Below are 21,716 nucleotides of genomic sequence, written 5' to 3'. Positions count from 1 at the left end.
CCAGGGTGTTAAAAGTTTAACACCCGTCACATCGGATGTTTGATGTTTAGATGCTAATTAGGAGTATTAAACATAGGCTAATTACAAAACTAATTGCACAGATGGAGTGTAATTCGTGAGACGAATCTATTAAACCTAATTAGTCCATGATTTGATAATGTGGTGCTACAGTAACCATTTGCTAATGATGGATTAATTAGACTTAATAGATTCATCTCGCGAATTAGTAGAGGGTTCTGCAATTAGTTTTATAACTATCTCATATTTAGTCCTTCTAATTAGCATCCGAACATCCAATATAACACTGTTAAAGTTTAGCACCTCATATCCAAATATACAAACACGAACAGCATAGATGCGCTGAACAAAGTTCCCGGCAATGTGTCCGTGATTCGTCACTAAGACACTAACAAACAGTCTGATACTCAGCATTGGGGCCAGTAAAGACTAGTCGCTAGTCTGAAATTTCAACGTCGTCATCAATTATAAGGATCATGAGTCAAAAGAGAACAAAAATAGCACCCAGAAATAACACAAACTCGTGACGTGTCCAAAAGTAAATCGTCCATGAGACCTCGGATTTATTCAAAAAGAACAAATCATCACATCTGCACCATGATCAACTTTCTTTCTATGCTCTGCAACTCTCCATGATAACCGTATGAGCCCCACAAATCTGCTTCACAGCCTTCACAAACCAATGAAAGAAGTGGCAACACTCGACTAATAATTAATCTTCCCTTTTCATAAAATATAAACAGTTCACCAAAATGCATCCAGTAGGCATGAAACAGCACACCAGCAATCCTGGCAGCAAAGGATTCAAACCATCCAGTGGGCAGTGGCATGACGTCGGTCAGAAACTTATGCCATTTAGAGCATCTACTAAAGATACAATGTTTATTGGAAATTACATGTAAGAAAGCACATGTAACAGAATGCCAGAAGCATTCAGATATGATGCGACTACCAATCACTACTTTACCAATTCAAAAGGCAGCGCCCTGGCTAATCAATGGTATGAAGAGCCCTGCATTCCTTAGAATCTCTTCATTTCTTCAGTCACTGCTGCAAATTCATAGCAAAAAGGTTAAAAGGTTCTGTAGGGAAACAAAATTTCTTTCTGGAAAAGCCTTGTGCAACATTTTCCTATGTTTTCATCTAGTGCGCAAAATAATTGATGCAGAATCGAGCCAAAAAAGAAATACCGAATACAATACTCACTTGCCTTAGAATTTAAAAGAAGTCTGGAACATTTTCAAAGTTTCAAATATCAGTGCAACATAAACCAATGAACTGATCTATTATTGGGTTAGGCATTGTGGCAGCATCTAGAAAAGGTGGTGCATTCAAATGCAAACAGTAGCACATACAATATATATGAGCAAATAAATGCAAGGAAGTCAAGGTAATCAGGAAAGAATGTGGCTTGGTATGCTCTGGGTATTTAAAGTGATGCTTCCTGGCATAGGCCACAACTACTCATCAGATGCTTCCTGGATTGATTGGAGAGGCAAAGCTCGAGTACATATATAGGCAAGGAGGTCCTAGTGTTTGGTTTATAGAATCAGCACCAATCAGAGGGGATCCTTGCTTAATCTAAACCATCCATCTATATGTCCCTGGAGAGGGAGGCGCACGACCAGGAAGGCCCAAAGGGCCGGCCATAATATGCACATGCTAACAAGAACCTCTACAAAAGGTAATGTTGAGGCACCGCCACAGCAATCCAATTCAGAATATGCTTAGTCAAAAGAGTAACCTGAAAAGAAACTCTGTTTGCAAAGTTGAAGGGCTAAATACAACTACTGTAAGGGCATTATCTTCACATTATTGAATAAAGAAATACAAAAACAAGCTAGAAGTCTGGAACATGCTGGGAATCAATAAGTATATAAACTGGAAACATAAAAAGAGGCGAAAGATTTTTATGATCTGACAAAAACAGTTTAAATGTTTTGCTATGATAGGATATTATCACATATTAACAATTAAAATAAATAAAGTTTAATTTGAAATAATTCTTACATTTGTACAGTGAAACATCAATGTATTTGAGTATGCCTTTGTAGTTACATAATATCTTTATTGCTCTATCATGAGAGCAGCATTCGAAGGAAGCAGAAGGATGTATTTCGAATTGGTGGATAGAGAATTGTGAAGTATGAACTTCAGAAGTTGCCTTCACTGCACATTGCAGATTTTATGTAACCATCATCTTGGTAACCATTGAGATGATCCTCTGTCGAGGTGAAGATGAACCAGCTAGGCCTATACCATATAAAAAAGAGAAACCTAAAGGATCAAAAAGGAAATGTAAATGACGTGCAGTACTGAAATGACAAGGAATTTGATAATTTGCATTGTATGAGAGCACAAATATGATGATAAGCAGCAAACAGCTTTGTAGATTCACTTCAGTTACGGAGTAAAGTTATTCTTACATGAGTGCAGCTTCACTATGTACAATGTTTTGAAGGTCTTCACCTTATCCTTCAGCATCCAGAAAGGCCATATATGCCCACAAACAGTTTTAAGAATCAATTCAGTCATCATGTACTGCTTCTGAGTCCTCTGTTCTCTTTGCACATTTTCATCCTCGGCTCTTTTTCTCCTAGGTCACCACATCCAACTGCGATCTTCCAATGATCAGAATTGATGGCTCCATGGGGGAATGTTTAGCGTTCAGGTATTTATTTAGAATACTGTTGAAAGAGAACTAAATCATGGGACCAAAATGCCCCATTGAAAATAAGCTCTTAGGAACAATGCTGTCACTTGGAGTAAGACAAGTAAGGCAACACAGCTCTATCCTCCATCAAAAGAGTTGTTGTCCTGCCAGTTTACACCCTGATCCAATAGCCAATATTAGTAACATCCAGAAAGAGAATATGACACACAGCATGAAAATTAAAAGGCAAAAGTAGGTCACAAATTAGTGCGGCTAGAAATGTGATGATGCAATTAATGCCAAACAACAGAAGCTGCTTAAAGTTACACTATTATTTATACAATTTTATTTGGAGCCACAGTGAGGAAAATATGAGGACTACAACTAGGACAGTTATGCCCATATGCTGCATCATCAGGAGCTACCTCTACACCTACAGAAAGCTATTTAAGCAGGCCATTATTATTTATAAGTGAATCCAGTTCGATTTGCTAATGTGAGTCACTTTCATGTGAAGTGAGGTTTGAAACATAAGCTTATCAATAATTGATTGTCGAATATGATACAGGCATATTGAATGAGTCTCTTGTTTGGCATCCCAGATGGCAAAAGTTTTCTGCCATCTTAACTTGTCATGAGGCAAACTAATTGGGAAGGTGTGATTAGACAAACCCAAACAGTCTGGGGGCTCAAATCAATATAATAGAACTTTACGCCTTAATTAGACAAGATGATATTTTCAGGGGGTTAATGTGAACTTTTGCCTAAGAATGAAGAGATTTATTTTGTTGGAGCGGTTTGACGAAGTGGGCTGACCTCATGACATATGCTGTAACACAACTGCAAGGCTTCATTCCACTTATTCACTTTGACTAGACCCTTTATAAGGCAAACAAAGACACTTAGCTCTGGCACAACACCTTTTCTCGCCATTTCACTATATAATTCAAATGCTTCTTCAAGATGAGATGCCAAACAAAGTGCCCGGATTAATGAAGCATACGCAACCTTGCTGGTTATGTTTAGTGATGGTGAGACTTCTATCATCTCTTTATGCAACTCCAAGGCTTTCTCCAGTCTGCCAGCCTTAGAGAAATTATCAATGAGCAACCCATAAACTGGAGCTATTGGCACCGTGCCATGTGACTCCATCTCCTCCAACAATCCAAGAGAAGCAATGAACTTCTTGCTAAAACCTTGAACCGCATAGCTGTATCCTTGCAAATATTTTGGCCAGTAAGTTTGCTTCATTTCAGTGAGCAGTGAATGGGCCTTGTCCAAAAGACCAGCACCACAGCAATGGTTTATCAGTACTCTGTAGGTAACATAGTTAGGAGCACACCCTTTTGTGCTCATTTGTGTAAAAAGCTGAAGGCCTATTTCAACTTTACCAGATTTTCCTAATCCATCTATTAGTGCAGTGTAAGTTACAACATTTGGGCTGCATCCCTTCTTTTCCATCATTGACAGCAGCTTTAAGGCCTTTTCACTTTCACCTATTCTACAAAGTCCATCGATCATAGCTGTGTAAGTGACAACATTAGGAGTGCAAGAACCCTCCAACATCTGAGAGAGAACTTTCATGGCTAGATCAAGCCTTTTGCCCTTAAACATTGCATCAATTAAGGAGGTGTATGTATGCACGGTAGGCAAGTAACCACACTTAGTCATCCTCAGAAATACCTCCTGAGCATTATCAATCTTTCCAACTTTGCAAAATCCATCAATCAAAGCATCATATATAATGTGATTTGGCTCGCACCCAGTCAATGACATAGCATCTAGCAATTCATGAGCATCGACCACTTTGTGCGCCTTACACAAACCATCTATTAGTGCACCATATGTAACAACATTTGGAGCAACGGCATCTGTGTGCTTGCCTTCAAAGTAAAATTCAGATTCTACACTGCCAGAAGTTCCTATCAATTTGGCATAGACTTCACAAGCCTTTTTTATTTCACCTGCCTTACAGAGGCCATCAATTAGAGCGCTGTAGGTGATCGCATTGGGAGGACAGCCAGCATCAACCATTCTGTGAAAGAAGTCACTAGCTTGAGATAGCTGCTTTGCTTTCAGGTAAGCATGAAGCAGTGCAGTGTATGTTACTACATTTGGGGAGCAGCCCACACTCATCATCTCATCATACCAGCTTTGTGCTTGTTCAATGAGACCAGCCTTACAAAAGCTATCAATCAAAATTGTATATGTATAAACATCAGGGTTGACACCGACATTCTTCATCTCTTGGAACAAAAGGAAAGCTTTTTCTACCTTCATAGCCTGACACAAAAAAGCAATCACCTTAGAGTATGTGCTTGTATCAGGTACAAAACCTTTTTTCATCATCACTTTAATGATCTGAAACGCCTTATCAAACTTCCCCACACCACAAAGGCATCGAGCAAAATTGGCAGTGTTAACCTTATTAAGAACGCAACTGGAAGCCAGCATCTCCTCATAAACTTTCTCTGCCAAAGCCAACAATTCAGGGTTCGGCAATTCCTCCCCACCACAGATGCTTCCAATAAAAATATTGTATACGACATAGCCAGGAGGGCAACTACAAGCAGCCATCCTCTTTAAAAGTTTATAAGCATATAGGTAATCCCCGGCATTGCAATAACTATGCACGAGTGAATTAAACAATGAAGGGTTTGGATTACAACCCTCCTTCATCATCATGTTGATTACCCTTTTGCACCAGCCAAGCTGCTTCTTTTTCAAAAATCCAGAGAGCAATGTCCTGTATGTGACGACATTGGGAATGCATGAGTTGCACCGCATCCTGTGGAGGAATGAAATCGCCTCATCAAAAAGGGAGGCTTCCATCAGTCCACTGATCATCTGGGTGCACAACACTGTGTCAAGTTTGAAATCCTCCCTCTCTATCATGTCAAGAGCATCTGAATATCGCCCCTCTTTGCATAGAGCCTGAGCAAAGCACCCAACTGTGAACTTATCCATGCAGAATCCCGATTCAGACATCTCCTTCTGCACCCTGAACCCCATATCCACCTGCCCTGCTGTTGCAAGCACCTGCACCAGAGCGTTGTAGGTCGCACCCAATGGCCTATACCCAAAATCCTTCAGCCTCCCAAGCTCCTCCAATGCCTCGGTCCATGCTCCATGACGGCAGCATTTCCGCACAAGCACATTGAGCAATCTGCCGAGCACCTCACGGTCATCCTCCCCAATCTCCCTCAGCAGCCTCTCAGCGGTCCTAGCACGGTCCTCAAAACTCAGTGCCTCCGCGAGCTCGTCGTAGCAGGCACTGGTGTGGCTGTACCCCACCTGCCGCTCAGCCCAAAGGAAGAACCTGACACAAATCTCCGGGGCGCGCACCAACCGCAGCACGGCGACCACCACGGCATCGGTCAGGTATTCCCGGTACCGCCGCAGGAACCGCTCCGCACTGCCGTCGAAGTCGGTGGCGTAGGCTCTGATCGCCTTGGAGATGAGGACGGCCTCCGGGGGCGGGAGGGCGGCGGCGGGGAGGGGTGGCGTGGGCTCCTTAAGAAAGGCGAGGTCTTTGGCTGAGAGGCGGGATCTGGGGTGCGTCTTGGGGGCCTCGACGAGGCCAAGCAGCTGATCGTCGGGGTCGGCGGCGTGGGACGAGCAGGCGCGGCGCAGGTGGGCGCGAAGGGCTGTCGCCGCCGCCGCGTGGCGGCGGATCATGAGGCGGCGGCGGCGGCGTTCGGGGTGTGTATGGAAAGGGTCCGCAGTAGGGGTGGGGAGGGGAACGGGGAGGCAGCGGTGGCGGCGGAATTTGGAGCTCCGGCCATGGAGGTTTTGGGTGCCGGAGAAGGGGGATAAACCCTAGGGAAGGGGAGGGTATTTTGGTAAGACAGTTTGGTGAAACAGTCCTGCAGGTGGGGCCGACATGGCATTGCGAGGCCAGTTGTAGGGCCGGGTCCACCCGCACGCTTAATCCTTGGGTGGTTACAGGGTTTTTTTTGAAAAAAACACTACTTTCTATTTTTCTTCAAATCATTTTTTTCTAAATCCCCTCTCTTCCTTTCATCCCTCCTTTCACGCGTCTTTTACATCTTCCTTGCGATATCCCGCACGCTCTCATACTGTCGCTTCTCAATAGCCCAGCTCAGTAAGATCCGTGGCACCTAGAGGCATCCCAGCAAGCCCCACGGGAGGTAGCCATGAAGTTGGGTGATGACGCATTGCTGTTGTGCCACTCTTGTCCCACCGTTAGAATGTCTCTATCTTGTCATCCTGACTCACTGTAGCTACCTCTGTGCTCATGTCGTCGTGCGCGTGTAGTTGCGTCGCGTAGCCTGCTGTCCGGTGCCCAACGGAACTAGCCGTGGCGCTGGCATGGATACATGCCGTGCACTATCGGACCGTGCTAAGATCTCACGTCCACCATCCACGCTATCGGACCGTGCTAAGATCTCACGTCTCACTTGATAACATGTCGTCCACTATCGGACCGAGAGAAGAGAGAGGAAATGAAAAGAAGGGAAAAGGATAAATATTGATTAGTCCACTAATAGGTGAGCCGCATATATCGGGATAGATAGAAAGTAGATCCATTGCATGTCAGGGATCCATTGCATGTCAGGTAGATAGAACTAGAAAGTAGATCCATTGAGGCACTCGTTGATATCCTAAAAATGCGAAGGGGATCCCTGTAACTAGAGACACGGGAAAGGGAAAAGGAAATAATTAGAAAATAATGAGTATTTTTTTTACTCAGGAGAACAATGAGGAGGTAGCACTTCCAGCATTTTGTTTAGAAAAGTTTCATTATCTTTTAATTTAAAGCTTTAGGGCTTTAGCCATCAACACTTTAAAACAAGTGGTGGGAGCTCTGTTATTTTTATTTTTCAGGTATATACTGATAACAAACCACAATGTCTAACACAGATACATATACACGTGAGTATGTCTATTTTTCGGAAGCAACAGGTAAATGAATTATTCTTGTATGGTTTGAGCCTTAGCAAGAAGAGCCGCATACGGCGCCAAGAGTTGCTTCCGCAAGAATCAAAAGAAATATTTTTGCTACTTAAAAAGTACATGAGAAATGCTAGTCGAATACGAATTCCGAATTCCAGATCACGACACATATAATTCAAGCATAGAGTTGTTTTAGCTAAGTTGTGAGACTCTCACGGTAGCACCATGGCGCAATTTCGAGATGGCTTCGCTCCCTTGATTTTTCACCACCACTAGGAGATACGAAAATATGAGGCTACTAGAAGAGCGGCATTGATGCCTTGTACTTAAAATTTCATTGAAAAATATCCAACTTGATACCAAGTACCATTCAATTGTAGAAACCGGATAAATTTGGTCCTTCAGCTGGTTTTAAATTAAAGGTGGTTTGCTGTTTTTGAAAATGATAAAATCCGTACCCATATAAACCAAATAACATAAAAAAGTCTTATCTAATTCTTTTTAAATTATGTAATATGAAACCAGTACCAAATATTCTTAATCTAACAGTTGGTGCTATATTTGAAATTATTAGGATCTTATTTGTTCTCATTCTTGGTATTTTATTGCTTGTAGTCATGCCCATTGTTTGTTTGAATTATCCCTTTTTCTCTACTTTACGTTGATCGCATTAATATAAACTAAAGTAGATATGAGCATTTTTAGTCCGGCCCAGCCCGAGTCCGGTGACTTCTGGCCCGCCCACGCTATTTGTCGGGCTAGGCGTGGTCAGCCAAAATTAAGCCTGAAAAAAATTGGACCGGCCACAATTAATTTCATTATTTTCAACTAAAAAAAATGGAAGCCTAAGATCGGTCCGAAAACTCGGCCCCACAACATCACAGGACTTTCGCAAGCACAAATTTTAGGGTGTCTATATGAGTTCCGGAAGCTTTATAAAGAACTTAACTATAAAGCCCACCACCGCCTAATCACGATTAGACAACCAGGCAGAGCACGGCAGTGAGCAGTGGCAGGAGCCAAAGCTATATAGCAACGGCAGCGTGCGTGCAGAAGGACAGGCCAGTGCCAGGTACGCTTCTTTCTTTTTGCCTTTTTTCTAATACGGGTTGATTTATTGTTTTTGCTAAATATTTATTACAACATATTAAACTAATAGAGTCACCAATTTAAATTACTAGAGTTAGCACTTAATAAAACTAAGTTCAACAATTCTAATAAACTACTTCAACATTTTGTATGGAAAAGTTGAACACATATATTTAAAATTTTGAACATATATATTCAAAATGTTGATTTCTAAAAAGATTCGAAACATATTTGTTATTTTGTTGCATAAATTATAAATAACATTATGATTCAAACGGACTCTAAAACGCATATATGGTTTGAAAGAAAATTAGAACCAAAGTTCCTAAATCGAAAAGGATTCCATCCGAATTTTGAATCACCGCCCTCCCTCCTTTGCCCAGCCCCACCACCCGGCCCCCTCCCACCTTCGCTCCTTGCCCGGCCCCGCCGCTCCTCCTTGCCCTTGGCCCCGTCGCTCCTCCTTGCCGCGGTGCTGAGAAAAAGAGAGAGGACAAAGAGAAAGATAGGGAGGAGAGAGGGTAGAGAGGAAGATACGGGAGTGGGTACAGGGGAGATGGATTATAAGGCAGATGGGTGACAGGAGCTCCTTTAGTACCGTTGGTAGTTCCAACCGGTACTAAAGGTCTCCCATTAGTACCGGGTGAAGTCTCCACCCGGTACTAATGTGCCTGAGAACCTTTAGTACCGGGTGGAAGCTCCACCCGGTACTAATGGGTGACTTTAGGGCACATTAGTACCAGGTGAAGCTCCCAACCGGTACTAAAGGGGGTCATAGGAGACTAGCCGTTAGACGTGGTACTAATGCTCACATTAGTACCGGATTAAAAACCAACCGTATTAAGAATTAGGATCAATATTCAGTTTTTCACTAATGTTTGATAATGTGTAATTCCTTATTTGAAACAAGGTCTTGGCAAGAAGGAAAAGAACCGGTGGTTTTGAATCTTGGCAGGCAGGCGTAACGTACTATATGTTCAACCAAGATCTTCAATAACGCAGCTACTTCGAAAGTTCGAATGTTGATCCAACTCTCGTCTCGTGTGACATTTACATACAAAGCTGTCCATGTGCGCGCTCTTTGTTTGGAAATTCTACGTTTTCGTGATCACATGATGAAGAAAACAATGGCCAAGTCCACTTCACATGTGATTGATGCAAGAGGTCGACTTTGGCACACGTGTGATTACCACAACGTCCAGTCGTGTTAACTCTCAACGCACGCAGCTAGGACTAACCGCCGCATAAAATCCGACTCCATTCGCAGTTCCGTCTCTGGAAATTTCCTCGCAATGGATCCAAGTCTGATCAAATCGACTGGGAAACATCTGACTACCGTGCACTTCTTCCTTTGAATTGAGGACTGGAAAAAATGGTGACCGACCGGCCAGGTCACGAGAATTTTTTTCCAAACACAATACAAAATGGACGCTCACGTGCATCATATTAGCCGTATCCATATTAGCACAACCAAGACTAAGTTGTGATGTCTCGTTATATATAGATAAGTATATCGCCCACCACTAAAAAGATAATACCGGTTAAATCATAAAATAAATATAAAAATATACAAGCACATGTGCCTAATCAAAAACTCGAACCGGACGGATAGGTTCTATTACGAGAAATCTTACCAATTTAACTATGCTAAGTTCATATGAGATTATTTATTTATGAAGGCGGCTCGTAATTAATTCTTTATATTCAGCAAAAGTGGTTGCCAAATTTAGGGAAGGGTTCTCCCGAAAACATCTTTACTAGGGAAAACCAAAGCTGGGCGAAGCCAAAAATGCTTGTTTTACTTGGCCTTAAGTTTATTCTCAATTTCCGTAAAACAAAGAAATCTGGAGACGGTATAATCCCTTGCTATACTCTGATCGACGCTCGGCTGAACAATCGCTCTGCACGACTAATATGTTCAGCGGTCACGTAAAAGCGTCAAAGTATTGTACATGCCACAAGACAATATTGATAAAGCGTCGTCCAAAAACGTCATGCGACTGATGATGACAAGCTTAAAGGGTGTTTGGTTCGAAGAATCACTCTATTCTATTCTCTCCGTTCAAAATTGTAAATCGTTTTGGCTTAACTAAATTTATAGATATTTATATACACCTAAATGTAGTATATATCTAGATGCATATAAACATTTATGAACATAGAAAAATCAAAACAATCTATAATTTAAAACGGTAGGAGCAGATAAGGTGGTGCATTGTGAGTCCATTCCTCAAATTTGATGGAATGACCCCATTCTTCGTACGACCGATTCATTCCATTCCACGAACAAACACCGTGGTAATCGATCGACAACAACTCGCAGCACCCTTCCGTTTTGACGAGTACACACCGATGCACGCAAACTCAACGAACATGGCTTCTCCCCCCACCGCTCGAGCCATCGAGTCACATCAACGTACCCGTGCATCTTTTGCATGTCTCCCATCACACAGCAAACCGAGCTGAGCCACCAGCCACACAGGACACACAGCAAACCGATCGAGCTAATCCACCAGTCCACCACTGCTTGCCAGCAAGATCATTTTCAGTCTGCAGATCGACAGCACGCAACTCTAGAAAAACAAGCTCTCGTCCACTGTTTACGAGCAAGATCAGCTGCAGATCGAAAGAAACTCTAGCAACAAGCTCTCGTGCGTCATCCAACCAGCGCCAGCCGTAGGTGTTGCCGTCGCAATCGAAGACTTTTCTTTTACATTTTTAGTAGTTAATCACATGCTACAATTTCCATTTATTTTGAAATTCTTAATTAGAGATTTTCTCTATGCAAATGTAATTAACATACATTTTTATGTAAACTTAAGAATTATGAAAGTATAAACCTGCAATACATGTTTCTTTTTATCTGTCTCATTTAAATTAATGTAATAGCTTATCTCTGCTGACCCGGAGGCGGGTCATTCTAACATCTCATTTCCCGCCTTCATCCTCACTTCTGTCACAGTAAATTTCTTTGCATCACGTCCAAGCCTGATCAAATCGAGTGAAACATCTGACAACCAAGCATCTTCTTCCTTTTTAATTGAGGAATGGAAATAAGGGTGAACGCCCGGCCGGATCATGAGAATTTTCTCGAAAACACGATATAAACACAAACACTCACATATACATGCACGCACACTTACCCGAGTAAATGCACGCATGTAACCCTACCCCTATAAACATATCTGAGACTTAACTGACAAATTTTAAGATTGATGAAGCCATCATAGATTTCTCGCTGTCAACTAATATATCGCCTATCACTAAAAAGAATAGCACCATTTAATTTGTAAAATAGATCTTAGAAAAAAGAACAATCGTACCTAATCGAAGACTTGAAGACACGTGAGCAAGTTCCACTATAAGAAACCTTACCGATTGAGATACGTTTAATTCACGTGAAATTATTTATTCATGAAGGCAGCTCGTAATTAATTCTCTGCCTTCAGTGTAAGTGGCTGCCAAATTTAGAGGCTTCTCCTAAACAGCTTCACTAATGAAGTCAAAATTGATGAAGAGAAAAAATTCTAAATTCACTCCGCTTCTAGTTCATTTTTACCTTAAATATTTAAATAATGTCACGTTACAAGATTTTCGCGAAACAAATGAATCGGAAGCCGGTATAGTCTCTCACCATACTCGATCGACGACTGGCCTAACAATCTCGCTGTATAATTAACATGTTCAGCGGTCACATGAAAAGCGTCAAAGCATGCTCACGACAATTTTGATAAAAGCGTCGTCAAAAGAGCTCTTGCAACTGACGACGAACTTAACGACCAACGACTCGCGCGCAGCGTCATCTTCCTGCCTACTTCGAGGGCGGGAGGGCGCAAAGCGACGTTGACGAGTACACCGATGTACACGCGCGCATGGCTCCTCCCCCGATTTTCGACCCACGCATCTTTTGCAGCGGCGCCCGCCGGCCACCCAGCAAGCCCCCTGCCGGGCCTCGTACGGCGCGGCGATCTATAGCTAGCTCGCCCTATATAAAGCCAGGCACTCTCCAAGCCTCCCATCACACAGGAAACCGATCGAGCTGAGCCACCACTGCTTCCGAGCTAAGATCAGCTGCACATCGACAGCAACTCTAGCAACAAGCTACAAGCTCTCATATCGTGTGGCGGCGTCCGATCAGCCCCAGCCGACAGCCGTAGGTGTTGCCATGGCCCCCGCCGCCGCCAGCTTGGGCACCGCGGTGCAGGCGGAGCAGCGCCACAAGCCCCGGCCCTACCACCCGAGCCCCTGGGGCGACTTCTTCCTCGGCCACCAGCCGTGCACGCCGGCGGAGCTCCTGGCCATGATGGAGGAGGCGCGGACCAAGGAGGAGGAGCTGAGGCGGGCCGTGCTGGCCGCCGCCGCCTCCCCCGACCTGGCCGTCAAGCTGGAGCTCGTCGACGCGCTGCAGCGGATCGGGGTGGACTACCGCTTCGGGGAGGAGATCAACGGCCTGCTGGGCGCCGTCGTCCACGATGCCGACGAGGACGACGGCGGCGGCGACCTCTACCTCACCTCGCTGCGGTTCTACTTGCTCAGGAAGCACGGGTTCAATGTCACCTCAGGTACACGAATATAATGTCAGCAAACGCACATATGCTGATATTGACAAATGACAAACATGAAACATTATTGATTATGGATGTTAAAAAACCTAATGATCATTCCAAATATGATGCAGATGTGTTTGCTAAGTTTAGAGATGAGGAAGGGAACTTTGCAACAGGCGACGACGACGTGAACTGCTTGCTGATGCTGTTCGATGCGGCGCACCTCAGGGTCCGCGGCGAGGAGGTGCTTGACGGCGCCATCGCTTTCGCCAGGAGCAGGCTCGAGTCTCTGATGAAGAGCTTGGAGCCGGAGGTGGCGGAAGAGGTGAGGTACACGCTGGAGACGCCGAGTTTCAGGAGGGTCGAGAGGGTCGAGGCACGGCGTTTCATCTCGGTTTACGAGAAGAAGGCCACCCGGGACGAGACCCTGCTGGAGTTCGCCAAGCTGGACTACAACATCTTGCAGACCATCTACTGCGAGGAGCTGAAAGCTCTTACAATGTAACCATATTAAAAATAGCTCAGTGATGCTTATGTAGTTATGTATTTTGTGCACAATTAATGTGTGCTAATCACATTCACTAGTTGACATACATGATTTATATATATGCATGCAGGTGGTGGAAGAACTTCCAGTCGGTGACAGATCTAGGGTTTGCGCGGGACAGGATGCTGGAGATGCATTTTTGGATGATGGGAGTTTGCTACGAGCCCTATTACTCGTACTCACGGATAATGCTGACGAAGCTGATTACGCTCGCGTCCTTGTTTGATGACTTCTATGACAACTACAGCACAACGGAAGAAAGCAACGTCTTCACTGCAGCCCTGGAAAGGTTGGCCTAGCTCTCGTCATCTTGAAAAAAACATAATTTGAGACTAACAGGATTTACGTACTACACTATCATACAAAATTTACAATATATGCATGAATTTGACGACGACAGGTGGGATGAACAGGCCACTGAGCAGCTCCCAGCATACTTGAGGGAGTTCTACCTCAATACACTTAGCAGTACAAATGGAATCGAGGAAGACTTAAAATTTCAGAACAACAAGCACGCTGAATTGGTCAAAGAACTGGTAACTTTATGCTCTACTAAAGATCGTATACCACCAAATAACTTTATGCTCTAATTAAAGAATTGGTCAAAGAATCGGACATGCACCTGCCTTCAAAGTATAAGAAGAAAGCAGGTGCATGCCACCAAATATCCATGCTATCTTCTATCTTCTACATGTATTAGGGTTTTAACATTGTGTGTGTGTGTGTGTGTATTTAGGCAATCGACCTAGCGAAAAACTACAATGCTGAGGTGAAATGGAGGGATGAACGCTATGTGCCTACCAAGGTAGAAGAGCACCTACAACTTTCTGTGCCTAGCAGTGGTTGTATGCAAATAACAGCCTTTGCACTCATTTCAATGGGAGAGGTGGCTACGAGCGAGGCAATTGAGTGGACTAGAACTTATCCAAAAATTGTTAGAGGTGTCTGTATCATCGGGCGCGTTATGAATGACATCGTGTCACATGAGGTACCAACTTGCTCCAATATAAACTTTAATATCATAGTCATTTTCTTCCAGTCTCATATATATAATTAGTGCATCTATATTATATCTTCATGTACTTCGAAATGTTTGGCAAATTTCTATTTTTTTGTTACTACTAAAAGGAAAAAAATGAGAATCATAGGTATATAGTTTCAGGAAAACATCTTTCTAATTACCCTTTTTTCCTTGAAGCGGGAACAAACTTCGGATCATGTGGTATCCACGGTTCAAACTTGCATGAAAGAGTACGGGTTCACAGTGGCTCAAGCAAACAAGAAGCTTGGAGAAACAGTCGAAGAAGCATGGATGGATATTGTCCAGGAATGCCTTGACCAGAAACATCCCATGGCAGTTTTGGAGAAGGCGGTCAATCTTGCACGGACAATGGATTTCATATACAAGCGTGAAGATGCTTACACCCTCTCATATAGTCTCAAGGATATCATGACTTCACTGTATGTGAATTTCGTGTGAGCCTGCCGATGATCCAGCGTCAAAAATAAATGCAGAGATCAATTGCCATTCTTGACTACTACACGGGGTGTCTCGTGATCGACATACAAGCATGCATTATGTAACTGAGATATAATATTCCTAATATAGCCTCCCCATTTGTTTCTGTTGGCATTTATTTATGCATTGGTAAAGTGAATCCTGTTACCTATTAGATGTTGTTAAGTAAAAAAAAGTTACTGCAATGTTTCAAATAAAGAAGCATTTGCCCTCCGAAGATTCCTCTCGTCTGCGCGAGCGCGATTATCGATGCTCCTGATCTACATGTGTAGTAGCTGATACATGTGTGTATTATCAACCACCAAGAGACCGCAGACCAACTTGTATACGAATCGAAGTTAGAGAGTACTCCCTACGTATTGCTCCCTCCGTCCTAAATTACTATTAATTTTAACTTTTCTAGATACATCATTTATGTACCTAAACTAGGCCTACCAGGTATGGACAAAGCTACTCTTATTCATACCTAAATTCAAATATATATTATCCAATCATCACCATCCCTATTCTCACCCATATTCAATGGATAATTAATTTTGTACTAGATACTATGTATATCCAATTGATAAGTTGTACCCTCTCCATTCCCCATTTTTAATAGGTATATAATTTTCTATATATATATATATATATATATATATATATATATATATTTGTCTAGGTTAGGCCTGTTGCTGGGTATCCATAATTCATACCCAAATTCACACCCACCTCCAACGGGGAGGGTATGGGTAGAAAATTAGGGTACAGTGACTTATGACCGTGTACTTTTCACCTCACTTTCGAGACGCCGGACCTGACGCGCGCGCAACGTTTTCCTTTTGACGCCCACGCTGGCCGACGTGAGCGGCACGGTTTGGTTGCGCCCATGGCGCCGTCTCATCTACAATAACCTCGCCTCTGTGCTCGTGCGGCCATCGCCGGTCAGGCTCCGGACGATGATGGATGCTCCCGAGTCCCGACCTCGCTCGACGCCTGGACCGGAGGGAACCCCCACGGCCGCTATCCCCAGGCGAGGAGGCGCCGCAGCCGCCCAGTTCCCAGCGGCCAGAGCCCGCGACGGGCAGTGAGGGACGGCGGGGTGGCGAGGACAAAATTTGGCAAAATAGACGGCGGCGAGGTTTTGTCCTTCCTTCTTCCTCTCCTAGTCTCCTTTGCGTGTATTGAAGTCTGGGGATTAGCATTAGCTCATTAGCATTTCCCCCCCTCGAATCCGCCGATTAGCAGATTTTCGAACTAGATTATTTTTTTCGAAGACTCGAACTAGATTATTGGATTAAAGAAAGATGAACTATCTGTATGAAAAAAGCAATGCCAAGCACTTCCAAAGTATGAGTATGTCGTGTGTCGCTGTAAATTTCTTTAAAAAGTAAGTAATCTTACTATGTTATATCTTCAGATTTTGGTTTCAACAAGCCAATTAGTCTAATTTCAAGCCTGTGAAACCTATGAACTTTTACAATTGGAACAGCGCTTGCGTTATACCAGAAAAACTTGTGTACCGTCGAAGTGTGCAACCTGTGAGCATGCTTAATGTGGGAATGGCAAGCTAAGTAGAATAAATCGCACCTTGCCTTGATTGGATTCAGCCAGAGTGGGATGAGGTGTGATCGGCCGTGCCTGGTGTATCTATACATTTCTGACCGTTCGTTCATCGTCGGGTGTGGGTATGTGAACGGTCGGGGGTATGAATCAACACTTATCCTAAGCCGAGAGTATGGTCGTTGGTCTTTTTGTGTCTCGTGTGGGAAAACCTGTACACCCCTACAGGGTTTTAATCTATTGCAATAGCCGCGCTTCTGGCCAAAGAGCACGCTCCTATACTTGGACTTTAACGTAGAGTTCCGTGAAGAGCTTATGGAATATTGAGCTCATGATTGCATGATCACTTTACTTATGCAATTGTATTGATGCTTGATATAGAAATGTAGATGCTATGTCTTTTGCTTATCCACTTGATAAACTATGCACGCACTTTTATAGTTAAATGTTAAAATTTGACTAGCCTCATGTATCCACCAAATTCATAGTATTAGGATAAGTCCTGCAAGTACACAATGTACTTACGGTACTCTCGTTGTTTTGCCGGTTTTCCTTCTTATGAGTGATAGCCGCCTTCATCCCGCCAAAGCCTACAATGTGGATGGATAGTGGAAGTCGTTCCAAGCTTAGGCAGGTGGTGTCTTGTGGGCAAGGACATCATGTTGCCCCTTTAATACTCTTTATCTTCCCACTGCGTTGTAACTCTTAATCTAAGAAAAACATGATAGGATAGCCACCTAGACTTAGGCTACATCTAAGTTGGTTAAGAACCTCCGGTGAAAACTCTCATGTTCTAGTTGTTATATGTCGTAATTATAATTTCTGAATTTTAGTACGATGATTAAGACTTGTAAACGAGGTGTAAAATTTGCTCTCATATGTAACCTTATGCCATGATGTAAAAATAGTATGCGGTTTGTTCCTGAACGATGATCGAGATGCATATGGTGGACTACCGAGATTATTTCGATAGTCGGTTCTTTCAACAGATGATAATCCGTTTTAGTCGATATAATTTATGAGGTTCCTTGCACGTTCTCTGCTAGGCTCAGTTATATCGATTATGACCGGACAAACTAATCGAGACCGAATTTCGTTAATCTCGACTTTTGTAGAACCGATCAGTACGTATTTTTGTATAACCGATTTTTTTAAAACTGATGAAACCAATCGTTTTGGTTTGTTACTCTTCAGTTTCCTCAGTATACGTAGCGTCATCTTCCTGCCTAATTCGAGGGCGGCAGGGCGCAAAGCGACGTTGACGAGTAGCCGGTCTAACAGGCCTCGTGTCAGACATGTGCGTTCGGAGTTTCGGACCCGTGCATCTTTTGCATGTGTGCGGCCCGCCGGCCACCCAGCCCCCGGCCGGGCGTCGTACGGTGAGCTGTAGCCTATAGCTAGCTGGCCCTATATAAAGCCAGGCACTCTCCATGTCTCCAAGCCTCCATCACACAGCAGACAGCTGAGCGCCACTGCTTGCTAGTAGCTAAGCTACACACACCAGCTCTAGCAACAAGCTCTCTTCTTCCCCGTGCGTCGTCCCATCAGCCCAAGCCCCTGCCCGATCAAGCCGTAGGTACGGTGTTGCCATGGCCGCCGCCGCCTCCAGCTTGGGCACCGCGATGCAGGAGGAGCAGCGCCACAAGCCCCGGCCCTACCACCCGAGCCCCTGGGGCGACTTCTTCCTCGGCCACCAGCCGTGCACGCCGGCGGAGCTCCTGGCCATGAAGGAGGAGGCGCGGACCAAGGAGGAGGAGCTGAGGCGGGCCGTGCTGGCCGCCGCCGCCTCCGTCGACCTGGCCGCCAAGTTGGAGCTCGTCGACGCACTGCAGCGGATCGGGGTGGACTACCGCTTCGGGGAGGAGATCAACGGCCTGCTGCGCGCCGTCGTCCACGATGCCGACGAGGACGACGACGGCGGCGACCTCTACCTCACCTCGCTGCGGTTCTACTTGCTCAGGAAGAACGGGTTCAATGTCACCTCAGGTAAGAATGAATGTCAGGAAAATGCACATATGCTGATTGACAAACATTATTAATTATGGATGTTAAACAAACTAGTGATCGCTAAAAATGTAATGCAGATGTGTTTGCCAAGTTTAGAGACGAGGAAGGCAACTTCGCAGCCGGCGACGACGTCAAGTGCTTGCTGATGCTGTTCGACGCGGCGCACCTCAGGGTCCGCCGCGAGGAGGTGCTTGACAGCGCCATCGCTTTCGCCAGGAGCAGGCTGGAGTCTCTGATGAAGAGCTTGGAGCCGGAGGTGGCGGAAGAGGTGAGGTACACGCTGGAGACGCCGAGTTTCAGGAGGGTCGAGAGGGTCGAGGCACGGCGTTTCATCTCGGTTTACGAGAAGAAGGCTGCGCGAGATGAGACCATGCTGGAGTTTGCCAAGCTGGACTACAACATCTTGCAGACTATCTACTGCGAGGAGCTGAAGGCTCTTACAATGTAACTACGTTAAAAGTTAAAACAACTTGATGATACTTATGTCGTGCAATTAATGTGCTAATTGCATTTACTTATTGATGATACATGATTTGCGCCGTAGGTGGTGGAAGAACTTCCAGTCGGTGACAGATTTAGGGTTCGCCCGGGACAGACTGGCAGAGGTGCATTTTTGGATGACGGGAGTTTTTTACGAGCCTTATTACTCGTACTCCAGGATAATGCTGACGAAGCTGGTTATGCTAGCGTCCTTGTTTGACGACTTCTATGACAATTACAGCACCACGGAGGAAAGCAACGTCTTCACTGCAGCACTGGAAAGGTTGGCCTAGCTCACATCATCTTGAGAAAATAAATTGGGATTTACGTGCGTACGCTCTCATACGAAATTTACAATATGTGCATGAATTTATTGACAGGTGGGATGAACAGGCCACTGACCAGCTCCCAGAACACCTGAGGGAGTTCTACCTCAATACACTTAGCAGTACAAATGGAATCGAGGAAGACTTAAAATTTCAGAACAACAAGCACGCTGAATTGGTCAAAGAACTGGTAAAAAACGTATACAAGAATGGTACAGGTGCATGCCGCCAAATATCCAATCTTCAACACATATTAGGTTTTAACATTGTGTACCATCTGCATACTTAGGTAATTGACCTTGCCAAAAACTACCGTGCCGAGGTGAAATGGAGGGACGAACACTATGTGCCAACCAAGGTCGAAGAGCACCTACAGCTTTCTGTGCCTAGCAGTGGATGTATGCAAATAGCATCTTTTGCACTCATTTCAATGGGTGATGTGGCTACGAGTGAGGCAATTAGGTGGACAAGAACTTATCCAAAAATTGTTAGAGGTCTCTGTATCATCGGGCGCGTTATGAATGACATCGTGTCACATGAGGTACGAATTCACTCAACATATACACTTTAATATTATAGACATTTTATTTCAATAATCATATATAAATATTTAGTGCATACTATATCTTCATGTACTTCAAAACGTCTGGCAATTTTTCCACTTTTTGAAAATTAATACAGGTAAAACAACGGAAGTGTGCTTTTTTGTTACTATTAAAAGGAAAAATAAGAATCGTCATAGTTTCACGAAAGTACCTTTCTCATTACCCCCTTTTTCCCCATTGAAGCGAGAGCAAGCTTCGGATCACGTGGCATCCACGGTTCAAACCTGCATGAAAGAGTATGGGTTCACGGTGTCTCAGGCAAACAAGAAGATCAGAGAAATAGTCGAAGAAGCATGGATGGACATGGTCCAAGAATGCCTCGAGCAGAAACATCCCACGGCAGTTTTGGAAAAGGTGGTCAATATTGCACGCACAATGGATTTCGTATACAAGCGCGAAGATGCTTACACCCTCCCACACATCCTCAAGGACGTCATGACTTCACTGTACGTGAATTTCGTGTGAGCCTGCTGACGATCCAGCGTCAAAAATAAATGCAGAGATCAACGGTCATCCTTAAATACTGTACGAGAGGTGTGGATCTCCTACCATACAAGCGTGTATTATGTAACTGAGTAGCCTTCCTATTAGATGCTGTTATAAGCTCAAAACAGTTACTATAATGCTGAAATAAAGAAGCATTTGGCCTCTGAAGTTTTCTCCCGTTTATGCGGTTATTTCCTCTGATCGATTATTTACATGTGCAGTAGCTGATACATGCATGTGTGTACCAAGAGACCAACTTGTACACGAATCAAAGTTAGAAGAGTACTCTTCCCACGTACGTACAACAGGTTTCGTTATCGGTCTTAAATGTCTTATGACCGTGCCCTTTTCACCTCGCTTCGGAGACAGCTGACGCCGGATACCGACGCGCACGTTTTTGTTTTGATAACGTTTCGACGCCCAGCGCTCGCCTACGTGAGGCACGGTTTGGTTACGCCCTCGCTCGCCTCTGCTTGTGTGGTTGTGCGCTGCCGCCATCGCCGGGCTGTGGGCATGCGGCGAGGAGTAAAAGAAGGCATATTTGGTAGGGCTGCTTTTCCACCGAAAACAATTCATGGTTGCCGAGTGTGCATGCCGCGCACGATGCCACCAGCACACGAGAATACGACCTCGTGCACTGCGTGTGCGTCCATGCGGCACAGAAGCAGCTTCTTATGATCAGTTTGGCAGGGTTCAGCTCCTCTTGGACAGGAGGAGATACTTTTTTAATTCCGGTTTTTTCATATAAAATGGTTTCGGCTCCTCTAGTGTTTTAGGAGTGGAGTCGTTTTTTATCAAAATATTTGGTAGGATTTCAGCTGGAGCCGCAGGAGAAACTGGAGCTGGAGCCCTGCCAAACTGGCCCTCAGAAGCAGCACTGGAGATGCCGAAAACAACTTAGGATGTGGCTTCTCAGAAGTAGTTTCTTTGGTACAACTAAAGCTGTTCGGAAAAGCGGTGGGTAAGACGGATTCTTCTGC

The 21,716-nt window shown here is 44.3% G+C and overlaps 3 protein-coding genes across 6 annotated transcripts; 2 read left to right on the top strand and 1 right to left on the bottom strand.

Annotated features, from left to right (window-relative positions):
- Positions 1-547: 547 nt before the first annotated feature.
- Positions 548-6,515, bottom strand: LOC101756034 (pentatricopeptide repeat-containing protein At1g06710, mitochondrial). Of its 4 annotated transcripts, none has more exons than XM_012847292.3 (4): positions 3,488-6,515; positions 2,445-2,850; positions 2,029-2,295; positions 548-1,068 (listed from the first exon to the last, which is right to left on the bottom strand). In XM_012847292.3, the coding sequence occupies exons 1-2, from the start codon at positions 6,347-6,349 to the stop codon at positions 2,809-2,811; spliced, it is 2,904 nt and encodes a 967-aa protein (XP_012702746.1). In that variant the 5' UTR covers positions 6,350-6,515; the 3' UTR covers positions 548-1,068; positions 2,029-2,295; positions 2,445-2,808. The 4 variants fall into 4 exon arrangements, with proteins under 4 accessions (XP_012702746.1, XP_004978096.1, XP_012702747.1 ...); XM_004978039.4 differs by having other exon boundaries at positions 2,029-2,271; XM_012847293.3 differs by having other exon boundaries at positions 548-1,065; positions 2,029-2,271.
- Positions 6,516-12,711: 6,196 nt separating this feature from the next.
- LOC101777640 (beta-sesquiphellandrene synthase) lies at positions 12,712-15,396 on the top strand. The gene is made up of 6 exons (XM_004975969.3): positions 12,712-13,239; positions 13,356-13,725; positions 13,842-14,060; positions 14,172-14,307; positions 14,508-14,759; positions 14,970-15,396. Exons 1-6 carry the CDS (start codon positions 12,843-12,845, stop codon positions 15,249-15,251), a joined length of 1,656 nt encoding a protein of 551 aa, XP_004976026.1. The 5' UTR covers positions 12,712-12,842; the 3' UTR covers positions 15,252-15,396.
- Positions 15,397-18,294: 2,898 nt separating this feature from the next.
- On the top strand, positions 18,295-20,904 carry LOC101755633 (beta-sesquiphellandrene synthase). Its single transcript, XM_004978038.3, has 6 exons — positions 18,295-18,818; positions 18,917-19,283; positions 19,384-19,602; positions 19,700-19,835; positions 19,935-20,186; positions 20,434-20,904. Exons 1-6 carry the CDS (start codon positions 18,422-18,424, stop codon positions 20,713-20,715), a joined length of 1,653 nt encoding a protein of 550 aa, XP_004978095.1. The 5' UTR covers positions 18,295-18,421; the 3' UTR covers positions 20,716-20,904.
- The last annotated feature ends 812 nt before the right edge of the window (positions 20,905-21,716 follow it).

The sequence above is a fragment of the Setaria italica genome, chromosome VII (assembly GCF_000263155.2).
Source record: "Setaria italica strain Yugu1 chromosome VII, Setaria_italica_v2.0, whole genome shotgun sequence".
NCBI classification, from domain to species: domain Eukaryota; kingdom Viridiplantae; phylum Streptophyta; class Magnoliopsida; order Poales; family Poaceae; genus Setaria; species Setaria italica.
Note: the sequence above shows the minus strand (reverse complement) of the source record. Positions and strands in the feature narration are given on the sequence as shown.